The sequence below is a fragment of the Chanos chanos genome, chromosome 5, assembly GCF_902362185.1.
Source record: "Chanos chanos chromosome 5, fChaCha1.1, whole genome shotgun sequence".
In the NCBI taxonomy this organism is placed as follows: domain Eukaryota; kingdom Metazoa; phylum Chordata; class Actinopteri; order Gonorynchiformes; family Chanidae; genus Chanos; species Chanos chanos.
This window is the reverse complement of record NC_044499.1, coordinates 19,994,930-20,013,593: the sequence shown is the minus strand read 5'-3', so window position 1 is coordinate 20,013,593 and position 18,664 is coordinate 19,994,930. Positions and strand designations below refer to the sequence as shown.

At 39.2% G+C, this 18,664-nt stretch overlaps 2 protein-coding genes across 4 annotated transcripts; one reads left to right on the top strand and one right to left on the bottom strand.

The window, feature by feature from the left end:
* Positions 1-648: 648 nt before the first annotated feature.
* mkxb (mohawk homeobox b) lies at positions 649-8,829 on the top strand. Its single transcript, XM_030775807.1, has 5 exons — positions 649-824; positions 2,005-2,164; positions 2,634-2,787; positions 3,197-3,532; positions 8,600-8,829. The coding sequence occupies exons 1-5, from the start codon at positions 649-651 to the stop codon at positions 8,827-8,829; spliced, it is 1,056 nt and encodes a 351-aa protein (XP_030631667.1).
* Positions 8,830-11,647: 2,818 nt separating this feature from the next.
* Positions 11,648-17,366, bottom strand: rab18b (RAB18B, member RAS oncogene family). Of its 3 annotated transcripts, XM_030774108.1 has the most exons (7): positions 17,244-17,366; positions 16,121-16,176; positions 15,706-15,767; positions 15,246-15,318; positions 14,934-15,052; positions 14,597-14,663; positions 11,648-13,545 (listed from the first exon to the last, which is right to left on the bottom strand). In XM_030774108.1, exons 1-7 carry the CDS (start codon positions 17,309-17,311, stop codon positions 13,373-13,375), a joined length of 618 nt encoding a protein of 205 aa, XP_030629968.1. In that variant the 5' UTR covers positions 17,312-17,366; the 3' UTR covers positions 11,648-13,372. The 3 variants fall into 3 exon arrangements, with proteins under 3 accessions (XP_030629968.1, XP_030629969.1, XP_030629970.1); XM_030774109.1 differs by lacking the exon at positions 15,706-15,767 and having other exon boundaries at positions 16,131-16,176; XM_030774110.1 differs by lacking the exons at positions 14,934-15,052; positions 15,246-15,318.
* Between the last annotated feature and the right edge of the window lie 1,298 nt (positions 17,367-18,664).

The following is an 18,664-nucleotide window of genomic DNA, read 5'->3' as shown; positions in this document are numbered from 1 at the left end:
TCCAGCCAGAGAGACACACAGTAGCTGTGCCGAAGAAGCGTCTACGGACGGCTTCACCTGAAGGAACAGACATAGATCATATTCGTGTTAGTTCAGAAGCTACACCTTTCACTTGGAAACACGAGATGGGCACTATATTCAGATTCCGGGGCGCAACACCACCCTGCGCTCTGTGGATAAAGTAGGGAGACTATTCAAGGTCTCGCAGTTGCTCAGTTTAGTGTCCATGACGATGATGAGAAGTAGGAGCCATGGATCAGGTTAGTTATTTATTCGACTTAATTGTGGTAGAATGGCAGTACGACTTTACTGAGGGACTGTGTTGTGATGTTTGATTTCTTATGTTGGCTGTAACACCATAATAATTTTAACGATGCCCCCTTATATGTATTATTTTAAGAAATATGTAGGCTATGTACTGTTTTTCAATTGGTTCCCTTTATACTTTATACATACATTAATTATGAATTGATGTAAACTGTCAGAAATATAAATAATTTTTTTTCTCTGTCCCTTTTCCACTTTTTTTTAGAGTTCTTATGCGGATAGATACTTGGGATGACAGACGTGTGTGAGTAGTGAATAAACTCGGAGCTTCAGCATCACACAAACCCAATAATTTAGGACTGGATAAAGTTGAAGACCAAAATGAGCACAATCGTCTTTAATAAGTTTGATGATCGCGTCTTGTTTGAGGAGAACGCCAAAGATATTGAGAGAGCCAGTATCAACTATTTAGAGGTAATGGATGGACAGCATTCAGATTTACTGTCGAATCACAAGGCGGTGGATGACAGCACAATAAGCAAACACAGGAGGAGCGGGTATGTAGTTTACAATTAAACCATTAAGACTGTCTCAGGCTGATGTAAATGGCTCTGCTACTTAAACCAGCCGCCTCTACTGTAAGGCTCAGCGAAGAAACTGACAGGAGTTTTCTGTGTACAGTGTGTGAGCATTCTCTCACCGTATAGCACAATTTAAATATCAGACAGAAAATAAACAGAACAATGATCATTTATAGTGAATGTGTCTTATGTAGGATTATATACCGCATATAAGTATGATTTGTCAGAGATTCGTTGACCTGCATGATGATCATGGCCATATACACTACTTATTCTTATGATTTGTGTATGGTAGGGGGTGACATTTTTGCTACGTGTTGCATTCCCTATACAATTTAGGCACTCATAAAGCAGTTCCTCAGGTGTCTGAGGCGCGTTAACAATTGGGGAGGGTGTGAGACATACCCTAAAGATACTGGAGACTGCTCCCTGCTGCTCTGGGAGTATCAGCGGGAATGCTAACCCAGCTAGCTGTTTGTGCCAAATTCTGTGCAAATAAATGATCCTTAGAGTGTTCATAGAGATCAGGATTACAAGGTAAATATTGGCTAAACAATAAGCTACGAGAAACCCGGGGGCTGCGCAATATGCTATAGCACTTATTTGCTGTCAGAGAGCAGCGTATGTCACATGGATTTAGCTCCACAGTGACACCTACTGACACTGTAACACTCAAGTACTTTAACAGCTGTGAGTTGTATGTGTTGGATATTAAGCCTGGAGTTGCAGGATTAATATCACAGGTGATTTCAGAATAATTCAATACATTTCTTCTTCACGTGTTTCTTGTGATACATCCTATCTTTTTCTGAATGACTTTTTGTCTTATTTCATTCACACTTCATTTTTAGCTTTCTTTGCACAAACCTTTAATATTTATTTCATGACGTCATGCCGGACCTACCTATTGAAAACACTACTTGTGTAATTATTCACTTTGGCAAAACCATAAGTGTTGTGTATTCAATCAAGCCTCAGGACTTTGGAACAACATTAGAACCTTTTGTACAAAGTGGACAAAGTACATCAGTAAACTGCTGGCTATATGCAGCAGACAGACCTTAAAATAAAGATGTATTTCCAGAATGTTTTCTTAAAACTCTGTTTTGTCTGTGTGTGTGTGTGTGTGTGTGTGTGTGTGTGTGTGTGTGTGCAGCTCTCGGGTGAGTGTTGGGAAGGTGCGGCACAAGCGGCAGGCCCTGCAGGATATGGCGCGTCCACTGAAGCAGTGGCTTTATAAGCATAGGGACAATCCTTACCCCACCAAAACAGAGAAGATACTGCTGGCACTGGGCTCCCACATGACCCTGGTGCAAGTGAGTACAGCTAATGCCTCTCTACTCCACCTCTGTAGTGAGTCACATGCAATTGGATTTAAGTAAATCAATTAATACAACTGGTTTTGATTATAGGTTATGAACGGGTTCAGTGTTATCGAGTTTTATTACATGACAGCAATGGGTTTTTCTTTAATTAAAGCAATTGATCAATAATTATGAACATGTTTTTGCTGTTGTTGGGAAATAATGAATTAGATAACGTTTGAGTTTGATAATGATCTTAAATTGAACAGTAGTTAAATACCATAGATATTATGTTAAATACTAGTTAAATACTATGGACACATCTTTATTTTTCAGTTTTATTAAAATGCTGTATTACATAGGGTTCATAGTTGTCTTATAAATGTTGACATACCATGTTAACATAGATATTTAACAACAGCTCCCAAAAATGTCAGCAACAATTAACATTCAGCATATATTAAACGATGATTTGTTACAGGTGTCAAACTGGTTTGCTAATGCTCGGCGCAGACTGAAGAACACAGTACGACAGCCAGACCTGAGCTGGGCTCTACGCATCAAACTCTACAACAAATATGTCCAGGGCAACGCAGAGAGACTCAGCATCAGCAGTGATGACACCATGTCTGAGGGTACGGATTACAAACCATGTTTTAGGGTAGGGATTACACATCAAGTTTGAGGTGTGTGGATTACACAACATGTCTGAGGGTAGGGATTGTACACCATGTCTAAGGGTAGGGATTATACATGATTTCGCCGATAGGGATTCTACAGCATGTTGAAGGGTAGGGATTACACAACATGTCCAAACATAAGGATTATATTCCATGTTTGAGGGTAGGAATTATATGCCATGTTGGAGGGTAGGATTTACACACAGAGTAGGGATTACACATGTGTGTATGAGTTTATGTGTCTGCTGGCCCGATGTAAGAAGCACAATACAAGATTTATGCTAATATTATGACATTTGTGTACATGCATAGAAACAACATAACTGTAAGTCATAACTCTACCCCTTCTGAACATGTAACACAGATGGTGAGAACGCTCTACGGATGCAAGCCAACGAATCCCAGTTCAGTAGGCCCGCTGACCGAAGTGTCATCCAGCAGGACAGCAGGGACAAAGGCCCAGGGCTGCGGACGGAACACACCCTCTGTGACGATTATGTCTCTCCGCCCAAGTACAAAAGCAGTTTATTAAATCGCTATCTCAACGACTCCCTGCGCCACGTCATGGCCGCTGACAGAGTCACGGACTCTCATAAGAGGAATCACTCAGGATCGTTTAGCTCCAGTGAGTATGACGACGAGCTCCTCTCCCCCTCCTCCTCAGAGGCAGAAGCTAACTTCACCTATCGGGCAGGTAAGAGTCCACAGCACCGTTTCCTCGTGTAACCAGCTCTCCGTACTTGGCTCAGAGATGTACTTGGAGCATTAGGCTGTTTGGCTATGCACTGCTACCCCTTTATGATTTCTTTCCATGAGCTTTTGCCATTTTCATAAATCTGAATAGATTGAGTGAAAGAGCGTGTAATGCCAAAAATGCGACATTTAACATTTTAGTTGAATTTCCTTGGAATTGCTTTGACTTAATTGTTCAGGTTTTAATAATACAGACAAGGAGTCAAGGCAGGGAGCCATGTGTGAGGACCAGGACAAGGACAAGTCAGCTCTTTCCTGAATTATTGTTTCAGGAAGGCCATAATAATTCCAAATGATCAGGGGTACAGTGATCAAGGTCACCACAGAAACATAATCCCTTTTTTGGACACACCCATTTTTGGACACACCTACAGCAGTGCAATGGAGAGGATCTGTCAAGCTTTGAATGTCTGGAGTTCAACATTATAATTGTAGTAGTTGTAAGTGAGATGTATTTTAACATTTAGAGAATGTAAATCTAACAAATATTTGCTTCCTCTTCTATGGGGGGAGGAACTATGAATGGAGGAACTATGAAGGTCACAAACTGACTTCAGTTGTGACCTTAAAAGAGTATGTTAGGGATGAAATATTAATGTGGTAGAGACGTTTCATATGGTTTGACTTTTGAGAGTGGAAAGTTTTTTTTTCTTTACATAAAGCTTCTGTATTCCAGTTTTATACAGAGGGAACGCCCACTGATGTTTTATACAGAGGGAAGGCCCACTGATGTTTTAGAAGAGTTCTTGTTGTGACTCACTTGAATCTAACTCATCATTTGCAAATTTCCACCTTACTCTTATCGAATGGTCTCTTTTTCTGCTGGGTTTATCTTTTTGCCATTGTGGAGCAGCCTTGGTTTGGAATGACTAAAGAATGTCTTAGATTTTGTTTCTTCAAGTGCTGGGCACGTGTGATTTGTCCCAGTTCATTTTATTTATTTAGAATGCTTAAAAAAAAAGAAAAGAAAAGAACAGGCAAGCTGACAAAAGGTTTTTGGGCTAAACTACAAAACATGTCTGAATAGCCAGATTTGTGGTGGGTATACTCTTAGCTCCAGATTTTGATCATAGTTTCCACGTAAATTAGAAGGTATTAGATGATGTGTGTGTCTGGCTGTGTTACGTAGCTTAAAACTATTCAAATGGTCCACTGAGGTGATATGGGTTTCACAATGACACAGCAGATTCTCAACGAGCTTGAGGGACGACTAATTTATTTTTCAGAGAACAAAACTGCAAGGAGACAATAGACATATGAGAATGTAGAAATCCACAGCACCTCTTAACTATTCTCATGAACATAATTGGTTTGCTCTGCACAATTTGTTTTGCATGGCTTTAAAATTCAGGGGAGCGTCTCTAAACTATACAGCCAAACAAACAATATTACATTGCCTGGCGCTGATGAAGAATATTTCAGGATTCAAGATCCTCAGTCAATATCGTGTTTTTCACTCTGCATCCCTCATCCACCACAGAGCTGTAAGAGACATAAAGGTTTAGAAATATGTTAAATGAATACTAGTGTTTGCTAGGCCACAGAGACTCATATGAAACATTATAATTCGAAGGCTGTCTGGCAGTCACTGAAATCAGGGGTAATTTTTTTTTTCTTTCTTAAAAATGGTTGCACTTGGAGTGCTACAGTTTCATCATATGGGAACGAGAATGGAAACATCTAGAATGGAATTAATTCACACAGGGGCTATGAAAAAGTTTCACACTGTTTACTTCTCACTGTTACGCCTCTCCTGGGTTAACACTTGCAAAGGAGTCTTTCCACAAACTGTGTCTGGAGCACCAGATTAGATTAATAGAAAAGTAGCAACTCAGCTGCAAGGTAGTGTCTGGAAAGTGTTGTGTTTGAAAGAAAAAGAAAAAGTGTGGGGCCTTCGGGTGGTGTTTTGCATTATTTTTTCACATGTACAGTAATTTTAAAAGTGGTTGTTGTGATTGTTTTTGTTTACTTTATCCCAACAAGACCATTGTTAAACAGATTAGAAAACAATCTTAAAAGATTTCTGCCTACTCCACCTCATGATAAAAGGTGACAAGTGAGCTGATATGACTTGAGGTGTGTGTGACTTTCTGTGGCCTGGGTGGTTGTGCTGATTGAGAATTTAGCAGGACAGATGTAGAGAAAGTATTTCTGTATTGGCATTGTGTTTCCCAGCATGACTTTGCCTGTGATGTCATTACACATTTTAGAACATATTCTCATTTTCACAAACACATTTTCTGCTTAGACGCATTAAAAACAAACCAAGATTTCCTTCATGATGTTTGTTTAGACGTGCATGCCCACGAAAGATCCTGTTTTGTCTAGTTAATGAATTTTCAGATTTCTAATTTACTTTTATGTTGTTCTGGTTTGTAAAAAAGAAACAAGAGAGACACAGACGTTGGAGTTTGAATTTGTGTTTAAGTGTGTACAGTCCTTGGGTAGGTTTCGTGGTCTTAAAAGAGGGTAAAAAATTTAAGCTGACACTTTTCTATTTTCATTTTGTGCTATCAAGTTTTGTTTTTAGATATGCAAATCTCAGAAAAGCCTTTCGCTTCATTTAGAGTCAAATTAACACCGGCCCAAAAAGTGCTAGTCATTACCCTTTCGAGCCGAAGTCTCAATGCTTCAGTAGAGTTGAAATGCCATTTTACGGCTCTTTGCCAGCTTCACTTTGAAGGAAGGTCATTTTTTCTTTTTTTCTTTCTGTAAAACTGTCTCATAAAGCACTTAAGTCAATATTTTTGCACCGTGTACAATATTCAATTTGTAAAAAAAAAAAAAAAAAAAAAAAAATTCTTGGCCACGCTCTTAGCACTCCCCAGCAACCTAGAGTTGTTGGAATAGCACTATGGGGCCATGACAAACGTTTTCAAGGGACACAAGAGCACATTTGCAACCTGGGGTCCCATTTAGAAGCATTAAATAGGTAACATAAGGAGAGGCAGTAGAATATATGTTGTCTCTACAGCAATATTGTACAGAGCAGTTTTTTTTTTTCATTTAAGTATGAGTGTGAGTGAATCAGGACACATAACTGTGGCTCAGTTACATTCAGTGTGAGTGCAGTGCATGATGGGATTAGATTTTCTTAATTCTGAACCGTCCATCTCTCTCTCTTTTTGAGCTGTGCAAGCGGAACACCAAATTAGAGCACCATTTTTTTTTTTTTTTTTTTGCTATTTTGGGAAGCTTTGAAAATCTAATTGAAATATCTCATGAAATTATGTAAAGAGTACATTTTCAAAGAAAACACTGCACTTCTTCATTTCTTTGTTATTGTTTTGATATCTTGATATAAGAATATGATTTATTATACTTAATGTAGAATTCTCCTTTGCCCAAAGAAAAACCTTTTCCTCGAGTAAAGTCAAGCCAAAGTGTCTCTGGACTACAGAAATTGAGTCGAAAAGATGAGAGACATTCAGTAGCACACAGGAACCCAAGGCCAAAAGATTTATTAATGGTTTGGAGTGTTTTTTGGCACATGTGCTGTTTTAAGAAATCTGAGTTGGAGATGTTTTAGGCAAAGAATATTGAGAATGGTGTTTTGTGTTCGTGAGGCCACCTTCCAATGTTCCTGCTTATAGTTCCCTTAAGGAAGATTTTTCCTCCATGATCTGGACATTCTCAAAAGGAAACAGACATACCTCTCCAGGCCCACCCTTAAAGACCTGCTAGAACTGAGACACATTTTAAGAAAAGGCCTTCATTTATTCACATGAAGATTGTCAAGATGCCCTTTTGTATAATCATACCAGTGATTGGAAAGACTTGGAAAGATTGGTTCTTCTGCCATTTGGTTAGTGTTTTTAGTTAGGATTTTTAAAACTCTGTGAAAAATGACTGTGGTTTTTATAGGTTTCTACCTGCTGCTGTGATTCATGTGTTTGTTTTCCACTTGTTTGTGCATTTACTCATCCTCTGTCATTGGCGTGTCCCATGCTCTCTCTGACACATGCATTATATAATGTGCTATAAATACCTTTTCAAAACACATGAAACATGATCAAGTGCTTGGTAGGTTGTCAAACACATGGAAGTGGCTTTGTTTTGCCAGTGTTTAGTACATGGAAGGCGATAGGACTTTTGTAGAAGTGTTAAGCTCTTAGGTGGATCCTAAGTCCCCACATCAGCATGTAAAGCTGTGTCAGTAAGCCACACATCCCATCTCACAGCTGTCTGCAGGGCCTTGTTGGATTAGAACCATGAGAGGTTCAAAAACAGAGAAAAAAAGTACAAAAAGAGTGTAATAATTTAAAGGATGCAAATGAACTGTAGAGTGGTGGAACAAAATGTCTGTGTTTCTGACACAGAGCAGATATCGTTTTTCCATCTCCAGGGCTCCGGAGGAGAAACATAATTGCATTTGCTTTGGCCGGAGAGCCCAAGCACGGCCAGCCTGGGGCACTGCACTTAAGCCTGTTTGGCTCTGGAGATGCTAGGCACACACGCACATGCACACATACACACACACACACACACACACTTGCAGACATCATCCTCGACATGAAAGTCACAGAGGGAGTGTGAATTGGCTGCATAAACAATGTGTTCCGTTTGGACTTTTTTTTTTTTTTTTTTTACTTCTCCTTCAAATGCTCTTTCAAAACATCTGTGGTTTTCATCTTCTGAACTTTCCAGATATTTTCTCATTTTAAGGACTTGCATGTTTAATCCGACTAGTCGCTTAATTACAGCGATATTGTTTAGTTCGGTCGACTGTGCAAGTGATGTAATGAAATAGCTTTATCAGAAACCCGACAGGTCTGGATGACTGGATTAAGAATTCCTGCTCTGAGATACTGCAGGAAAAAAGGAAATGTTGTATCTCACAATCTGTATGAGGAGAAGCACTTTACACGACATCTTCTTATCTTTTCTCAGAGGCATTCATGGATTCTGGTTCCAGTAAATGTGGCAGGTGAGAGCACACTCCACTTTTTCTACCTATATCGTCACACTTGCAATTTGACCGATGTCCTCTCTAGATATCTCGTCCATATCTCAGTCTGCTCTCTCTGTTTCCATGGCAGCGGCATCAGTAAAGAGAGCGGGCAGGGTAAAGATGAGACGTACTGGCGAGAGATCCACGCTGCCATGGCTTTGACCAACCTTGCCCAGGGCGAAGAGAGCGCCAAAGCGGGAGCCACAACAGGCACCACCAGCTGCATCATACAGAAATCCTCACACATAGCCGAGATTAAGACTGTTAAAGTGCCCTTAACTCCACGGCACTAGGCGCATCGTCAGAACTCATCAGAAGACTTCATCTAAAAGAGCCAAGACGGAACTTTACATCACACAAACTGATTCATATCAGGACTTCGTTTTTTTTTTTTTTTTTTGAATACTTGATTCTGCCAACAAACTTAGATTCAGTAATAAAATCATCCCATTACTGTATTTTGGTTTGACATGCATCACATCACCGGTGTGCCTTTTTTTTTTAGGCCAAAGAAGATTATGGAAGACTGTTTTATGGAGATTTGTGGATTTTCAATGCAATCATGAAAAAGACTTTTGTAATTATTTGATTTTGACTCAAATGTGCAGTCATTGTTCCTTATCATTGAACGTTCCACCAGTGGTAGAAATATAATATATTTACCTGTTACATTTACCTTTTTTCTAAGTTATGCAAATAGATATGAGTGTATATAATATGCAGACGCTGGACTATTGTCCTGTGACTAAATTCATTATCCGCAACAAAGACTCCTGTGTTTTTTTTTTGTTTTGATTTTTTTTTGTCTTGGTTATTTAAATGGGGGAAGAGCATTGTTTTCTGTCCAAACAGTCTGCCTTGTCAATTTTTTATTTCTTGGAAATTTTATTAACTGTATTGGGCCACATCTGGATCAGAGGACTTGATAACTACAGCTAATTGATTTACTTTAGAAAAGTAAAGGAATAACAAGGGAAAAGTGCTCTGTCACTCTTCGCAGTGTGACCAATGTGTTCCAGCAGAGATATTTTAAGTGATAGGGTCAATAACCATTCAATGAAGAATAGAGTTTGAATGAATTCTAATGTCCTCAGTACGTTTAGTCACTTTTTCCACTGAAACCAAAGAGCCAAATTCCTATCTGTTGTCTTTTCTGGGTGAGAATATCGGTGACCCATCAAGACACCTTAGTGGAGAGTCCCCAATATATTCACAAGTCCAGTGTTAGCACACTCACAGTGGAGTGCTCACAGCGGAGAGCAGCCAACAGTTTGGATAGGCGATTCAATAACGCCAATAAGTATTCCAAAATCAGATTTAAAAAAGTTAAGTGCTACATTTTCTTTTCTTTTATTTAGATGGAATCTCACAGGCACCCTGCAAAGTACTTTTCACCCCTGCTCTGTTTTTCCAACCGAAGGGTTTTCTGTTCGTTGTAACCTTCTGAAAAGAATAAAAGAGAAAGACTATCAGCAGCTTGGGGCTTTTCAGCTTTCCAACTCTTAGTGTGGCGTTAGCGTCAGTCTTGACCATGCTGTGGTATGCTGCGCCCTCTATATCAACACAACAGAACAGTGATTCCCACCAGGCCCAAAGATCTCAGGACACAAAGCCACCATCAAAAGCAATTAGCACGACCAATGCCATTCAAAATAAATTGGACAATACTTTTAAATGTGACAATATATGTAATATAATGTATAGAACGTAATCATATGAAGATATCACATTCTACATTCTGTTTTAGACCAAGCTGCTGAATGCAATAATCGAGTGACTGAATTTTTTTTTTTTTTGTAGTTGTGGAACTAAGATGGCAGCCTTGTGGAATCTGTTTCAAAAGGGTGGAGCCCAGTGTGAAGTAAATAATGAGTGTAAGAACAGGCCCCCAAAAGAAAAATAACCTCTGTGGCTGTAACAGGAGGGACAGTTTGGTCCGCTGAAATATTACACATTTTTCTTCTCAACTGTCAACAATCATAGGTCTATTACCATTTCCAAAATAATCTGCAAATAGGCAATTACCCTTCAGAAAAAAAGCAAGTTTAACTGGGACCTCCAGCCTTGACTTTGATGAGATTTAATGACGGACAATTTCTCTTTCTCTTTTGACAAGCGGAGCAGTATGAAACCAGAGCTCATCTTTTGATGGGAGGGTCTGGTAAGGCCAGGGGCTGAAGATTTTGGGTTGAATGTGGACAGAGGTTTACCACATGCCTTTACAAAAACACCGCTGATCAGAGACACATGAACGGGCCTTACTCATCTTTAGGTTTATTGTCATAAGACGCCTATGTTCGGGGTCCAGTCCGTGCTTGTTGCCACAGTAAAATGATATTGACTTAAGAGATCGATTTTCTGTCCCTCCACAATTTCTTATGAATGAATGAATAACTCTCTTCATGAATAGAACTAAACCAACGTGAGACTACAGTCACATGAAGTGCACTTTCTGACCTAGACATTTGACAGATAGTGTAATGAACATATTTAATACAACGACTGCATTCATAAAAGAAAATAAATATACAAAAACAAATTTGCATGACTGAGCAGAAGTGTTAGGCATAGGTCTGACAGGGTTTCTGTGAGAGACACTGAGTCTGCAACACAACAGTACAGGGGAAGTTCTACAGAAAAAATTCCTTGAAATAGGACCAATAGCTGTTTTGGCTGTGAGAAAGTTTTACTGAGGACACTAACAGCCTCCCGCCCACCCCCCAAAAAACACAATTTTTCTTCCCTGTTTATACTTAACAGGATCAGACAAAAAAGAAATTAAACAACCGACTAAACATTTGGGCTAATCCAACAGCACTGTCCACCGCAGTTACGTTCACTGAGAGAAGACATTATCTCAGTGTGGGAAAATGACTGGCAAAAAGCGTATTTCAGAGAACGCTTAATCCTGATATGAATATTACCTGTCTGCATACTACTGATAATCTAATTAAGCACATTCCTCATTTGCTCCTGAAAAGTGATGGTCTTTAGCTGGATGGTGTGATCTGCTAGCACATAGTTTGCTAAATCAAAGCATTATTACAAAACAATGACATATTAAAAGAAAAAAATTAACATTTTATGGGTGAGAGATTTTTTATTGCAAAAGAAAAATAATATTGATGCTCTCCAAGATACATATGCAGTCCAGATGACTGACTGCAGAAGTGGAACGTTTATTGAGTTCCTCTAAACGATCCAGTCGTGCAGAATGTTCCAGAAACCAGCAGGGATCACAGTGAGTGTATACTGTGTGTTAGAGAAAACAGCACAAACAAATAAGTCTCTCTCTCTGAAACAAAAGAACTCAACTGGGAAAACACCTGTCAAGAAATTAAAGTCACACAGTTTCTCTCATTTGACTAGTGTTTAACTAATTAACCCACTACTTAATCCTTTACCACAGTAATGCCATTATCATTAGACATAACAAGACACAGAGATTCAGACTGGTTCAGTGTGAAATAGTACCAAGAGCAGAGGGTGTCACTTAGTACGGTGGACGGCTGTGTTCATAAAGAATATTAAGGCATAACTGAATCATTAATGGGCCAATTCTGGATGGATCAACGAGTCACTGAACAGAACACTGCTCTGTACACCAAAAGACTTCAATCACCAGGCCATAGACATGCAAGTAAACATTTCCAGTCTCAGACCAGTAGGGAGTCAGTGTCGGTGATTTCACCACCTGGAGGAGAGTTCCTTTTTTAAATGTCCATTAGGGTCTTAAAGAAGGAATGGCAGGCGAGTGGATATGGTAATACAGTTTATAGACAGAGTAAAAGCCTGGAAGTTTCACTGATTCAGTGTTCTTACAAAAACATGCTAAAAGCAAAGAAGATTAAAAGAACTAAGGATATATAGCACCACACCTTCAGTGGTGAGTGGTACTGCAGCTATACAACAGCATTTCATACAGATAAAATATGAAAAGCTTCAGTAAAGACAACATAAGACGGCTGATAAAAGAAGAATGCTAAATGCAGTTCTTTAAGCAGTGCCATTCTCTTACAGAAAAAAACCCCCACATATTTCTAGTCAGGCAATAAAGGCAAGTGCATGCTAAAAGCAACATGTTTTTTTTTTGTTTTTTTTTTAAAGGCCCATGACTCCAAAGGAACATTTAACAGTGCGCTTGCCTAGATGAAAGAAATCTTGTGAGCACTGGTTAAAAACACACAGTTTACAGAGACCACAGGGTGCAGAGGTGTCTTTTTGTCTGTTTTTTTTTGTTTTTTTTTAGCGGAACGAATCCTCACAAAATACATACATACAACAGAGTCAAAGGTCAGGCTTACGTCTACGGTGAGTTTTTCTAACCAATGCATTTTATCCAACACCTCTGCTTTCATCTCAATGGCCCCTGCTCTCCATGTTAAAGACACCACTACCAATGAGGACACAGCAAGTGAACCTCTTACTGGAGGGAAGAATTGGTATCCAAGCCTGTTTTTTTTTTTTAATACCTCTGATGATCTTTGATTTTTTTCATTTAGATAAGTTATACTAAGCATGATAATTATTTATATTATGTACTGGAAAAGTAGCTATACAATACATTAACATAAGTTACACGAGTTGGAACGCAGCTCGGACTGTGAGGGTAAAAGAGTAACACAGGGATAAGAGTGTGTGTGTGTGTGTGTGTGTGTGTGTGTGTGTGTGTGTGTGTGCAAACAGCAAAAGTCCCTTTGCTTTACATGCTCTGAGGAAGCCAACCTATTCCCAACCTCAGAGGGCCTCTCGTCAAAAACGGAAGAAAAACCAGCGCTTTTCCATCTCAGTTAGTGTTTGTGAAGGGGCTTGGAGGAGGAGGGGGAGGTGGGGAATTCAGAGGAGAGAACAGTATCCTCCACACGCTCCCTGGCCAGACTGCTGCTGGTCAGACAGCTGAACGCCCTGGCCCTGCAGGCTGCTCTCCCACAGCCCGGGCGTCTGCAGGATCTTCTCCACCAGCTCCTCAAAGGCACACTGAACGCCGTCTCGTGTCTTGGCACTGGCCTCTGCAACACAGGAGCCAGACAGGAGAGTCTGAGAGAGGGGGCGTGATGAAGCCCCTTCCCCAAGTACCTTTTGAGCACACGTTAAAACAACTGGACACGCATAAGCAATTTAGTACTGAAGAGTCTTCTAATCTTCTAAATGTAATAATGTAGTAATGAGGTGTCTAATCTGTTATATGGGGTAAAGGATAAGAGAAAAATGAATGAGATTATAGGGTAATAAGGTGTACAGGTATTCTTCGTAAAGGCAGATTAAAGAGTCTGTGGTGCTAAATCTCATACCAGTGTCTAAATACTGTATGTCCGTGCTCCTGAATACAGTCTTATCTCTAGGTTCTCACTGATTTGTTGCATGAAGTTCAGAGTTTAGAACGCAGTGGCAGTGCTGATGCTGTACAATGACATCAGAGTTAACGAGGCGGGCTTGTAAATACGATATCAGAGTTCAAAGGTGGTACATAAGGATGACATCAGAGAATAGGACGTGTGACTAAGGGACTGGGGTGGGGGGGGGGGGCATCGGGCAACAAGTGTTCAGGTGATGTAATAGTGGGACGTAGTTAACTTGGTTACACAAGAGGGCAAACATTTCAAAAAGCTGGTGTCATTTGATGGCTTACAACATTTACATAGAATGCCTGAGTTTGACTTTGTCTAGCCACTGAAAATTAAGGGGCTGTAAATAGTTAAGCGGTAAGAGAAGCATCACAAATAGCCCTCCTTTTTCCCTCCGACTAGTTTGTTCGACACAGATTCCAAACTTTTGTTTAAGAGACACTGTGACATCATTTTGGTGAAATGCAAGATGGAAAATATGAATCTGGTTTTAACATGAGTTGGCAGTCTGGTCTGGAAAATATTTAACTGATCCACAATTTCTGAAGGCCGAGATTAGGGATAAGCAATGACAAAATAAAAAAAAAAAAAAAACAGAATTAGTGCTCTGAACCATGAGCTGACCACAATAAATCCGTTAAGAGGTTTCGTCTACGCAAATATTCACAGTAATGAGTTCATTTAAAAAAAAAACAAAAACGACTAATCTACTTACCAATAAAAAGCATAGAATGTTTCCGTGCAAATTTTAAACCTTCATTTCTGTCAACTTCACGGTTGTCCTACAACAACAACAACAACAACAACAACAAAAACCAGCCTAGTGATTAGCAGATACAGTCAAAATTCATTACACACACTCAAGGACAAAGACGAAAAACAGTACTGAGCTCAACTCATTGAATTAAATTTATGACAACATACAGTAAAAAGTTCTCTCTGATCAAAGAAAAAAATGTAAAATCTCCACTGAAACAAGCTAACCCTGCATTCTTTAGGTCTTTGACCACTGGAGGGATGAACAGTATTCACTCATCCACAAAAACACCAACCTTGTCTATTTTGTTTCCAACCAGCATTTTGACAAGGTCATTGCGTGTGCAGTACGTCTCCAGTTCGTTCAACCAGTTCTCCAGCTTTGAAAACGAATCCCGCTTTGTGACATCATAGACTACAGGAGATGTGAAAGAGAAAAAAAAATGATGCTGAAGACATCACAAAACCACACAGCTTAAGACCTCAGTACAAAGCTTCTGCAATGTGAAACTCATAAGAAATACTACTGATAGCGTTTATTAGAATAATCAGAGAATTATTCCTCTGACCAGAGCCATGACTGTGTTGTACTTCAGAGCTCTACTCACCCAATATGACTCCCTGTGCCCCTCTGTAATAACTAGGTGTTAGGGTCCTGAACCTCTCCTGTCCTGCTGTGTCCTACAAACAACAGACAAATCAATGTGAAGCTGGAGCACACTCTTGTAGGTGTGAAGTATCAAACAACTGCCTGTCGAATGCTTCCATAACTGTGTGACAATGCCACCTTGTGGACAAAAACAGAATCTGCATGAAATCTCAAGGAGCATGATTTGGCAAATTACTCCAAAGGATCACTAGAGAGCCTTGTACATCCACACTGACTTTACAGATACTGTAACTGATTGTCTCTACTCATGTTGTCACATAAGGACATACATATTCTGAAACAGGAAATCCTAAATTAATCAGTCTTAGGCTGAATTTGTAATATTGGCATTAGCACTGCAACTCCAATAACTGGGGATCATGGATCTGTCACAGCTATTAGAGAGCAGGAGTACTTACCCAGATAGCAAGCTTTGCTCGGTTCCCATCTACTGCTATGGTTTTTACTTTGAAGTCTACACCTGTGTCAGAGAACAGAGCTGCTGATTTTAGCTGCGTTTCCTATTCATCACACTCTTGTCATTTCCTACACTAATTCAGTTAATAACCATTAACTGGATTAGTTAATAACTCCAGCTTGATACCCATAAGAAGTTGCACATGACATGGATATCAGATTCCAACCACTTATATGTGTGGTGTAATTCCAAATAGCTCAGCACCATCGTTTCATTGCTGATGGTCTTTATGAAACCACAACTGCTTAAAGTACATTTAATCAAGAATCCACTCTCTGTGTTGATATCATTCCGATCACATAAACCCAGAAAATATTCCATGGCTATTAAGTTAATGTGATCAGATGAATACTCACCAATTGTTGCTGCTAATTCTGGGTCAAATGTATCATCTGTAAACCTGAGGAGTAGACTGTAAGGAGACAAAGGAAGAGAGGATAGAGCAGGTGAGTCAACAGGAAGTCCCACATGTTGTAGGAGCTTTGGAAACACGTTTTGCTCTTTAAGACATTATAAAAGTCAAAGATCACCTTTAAAATCAAGTGTTGTTTCAAAGTTCGGTAAGTGTTTGACAATCTAAAACAATGCACCATAAACATGAAACAACAGTTAAAGAGCCAGTGCAGGAACACCAAAACTGATAAATTTATATATCGAACTCATATCGTTTCGGTTATTCGTGATGAGATTAACGCTTTTATTCTACCGAACGAAAACAGTCAAGTAAGATCACAAACTGTAGGTTCCTATAATGTTAATTCAAGCAAGATGGAAGTCTTTTTATTAAGTTATTTTATGTTACACAGCACACTGTAGGCCTTATTGCCATGCCATCCTGTGGCACATATCCCTAGCTAGCCATTAAACAGCACTTCTGGTACAGCTGCGGGCTAGCCAAAAAACTGAATATACCTTCTGAAATTGTATTAGAAGTGTCTTATACTGTTATACGACAAATTATCTTAACTTAGCCAATATGCCACACCTAACTAAACCAGTTGACACCCATATATTTCCAGTGATTTGTCCTTTTACATAACTGTTTTATGTGCATCGTTACGGGCCAGCTACAAAGATGTTCAGCTAGCTTTTCAGACAGTCTTTTCTTTGAGAGTTAGCTAGCCTCAGTAACATTTACTTGTGTCGCTCATCCACAAGCAACAGTGATGTTTAGCTAAATTGTTAGGGTCCACTGACAATGGAATTTAGTGGCAACTAGCTTAGCTACATGTTTGTGACATGTTGGAGGCAAGAGACACCTTGATTCTGCAAAAAGTTAAGTCTGATAGGTTACCTAAATTATTTAACTAGTCCGTTCACTTGTGTGGTTGTTAAGACAGCAGAGGTAGGGTTAAACATCGAACGAGCTTGTCATTTGCTAACAAGCTAACGAGTAACCTACCAGACAGTAGTTTAGCCAAGCTTTTTAAATATTTATTGTTAAATACTAACACAGCCAGCGACTTATTGGAGCTTTACCTGGATTTTCCGACACCACTCTCTCCAATAATCAATATTTTCAAAGTCGTTAACACGTCGTCGTCCATCGCCTTTCCTCTGTCCACTGCTAGCTAAGTTAGCTGGGTGCTTTGACGTTGCTACTTTGGAAGCCCACAAGAGTGTTGAAACTTCCGACTGGCTGTGTGACGTGTAAGGAGAGGAGTCAGAGTATTGCATAAGAGTGTCCACTTGTGTCCTACACTAGGAGGGTACCATTTAGTGATCACACTGCGCATGGAAATCAGAATTAGACTTAAGATTCTCATTAATAATGCTGAAAAATGGCGTTGACCGCTGTTGAAATATTAAGTTTGACACAGAAGAGAAAACAGGTAACAGATAAGGATTTAAGCATCTTTGGGCTCATTAAGAAGTTAGTTATCAGTTTGTTTGTTTATCAGTTTGTTTGTTTATCAGTTTGTTTATTTAGTATTTTATCGTATTTTTTTAACACAGCACACTATTTTTTGACAAATAATTTTAGGACAATATGTGGTGTATGAATTTTATGTTAATATATTAATTGTACTCACAAACATGCAAATTGTTTGAACACATTTTGGAAGCACCGTGGATTATCCCTTCTCTGTGATGGCCTATTTTTAAATGGAATTAAATAAAAACATACACTGTTTTTCTTTTTTCAGTTCCTGACATCTCTCATTTGTACATTAAGAGAAGAGAAGAAAAGTGAATCCTCAGATATTAGAGAGACCACTGACAATAAATCACAAACTGATTAGTTGGTTCACCCTTAACACTAACTTCAACAGTCTAAATCTCAAACTGTACATTTTTAGGTCCATATAAGTACCACAGCATGGCACTCTATAGATTCAGGGGCTGTACTTTACACATGGGACCTTAAATACATTGCAATATGTAATTTCATTATGTGGTGACAGTTAGTAGCATGTCTTACTATAGCTGAGGTGAATGATAGCAATGGAATCCTGAAAATCATTGAATTTACTTAGACTCTTAGCTACAAATCTGTGCCTTCAAAAGGTAAAAGAAAAAAAAAAGATGTAACTGGCTGATTTACTTATATGTTGCTTCATCAATGGCAAGACATTTATGTGGTCCTGAGGAGTCTGTGAGGTACACATTTTCTGTCAGCAAGTTGTTTCCTGATCTGACTCTATGTGTCCCGTGAGAAAAATACCTGGATGGGTGCTTTAGAAAATTGCAGCTCTTAAGAGGAAACTCTATCTTTTGATTGTGTACCTCTAATGAGGAAATGTGGTGCAGTGAATCTCACCATTGTTCAACAAAAACGACAGCCCCCATTTCTGAGGAGATCTACTGTTGGCCCTTTTCTACGAAACTAATAACCTTTAAATTATCTGTAATTTGAAGACAGTTAATTTATAATAAATATATCTTTGCCTGTGTACTGT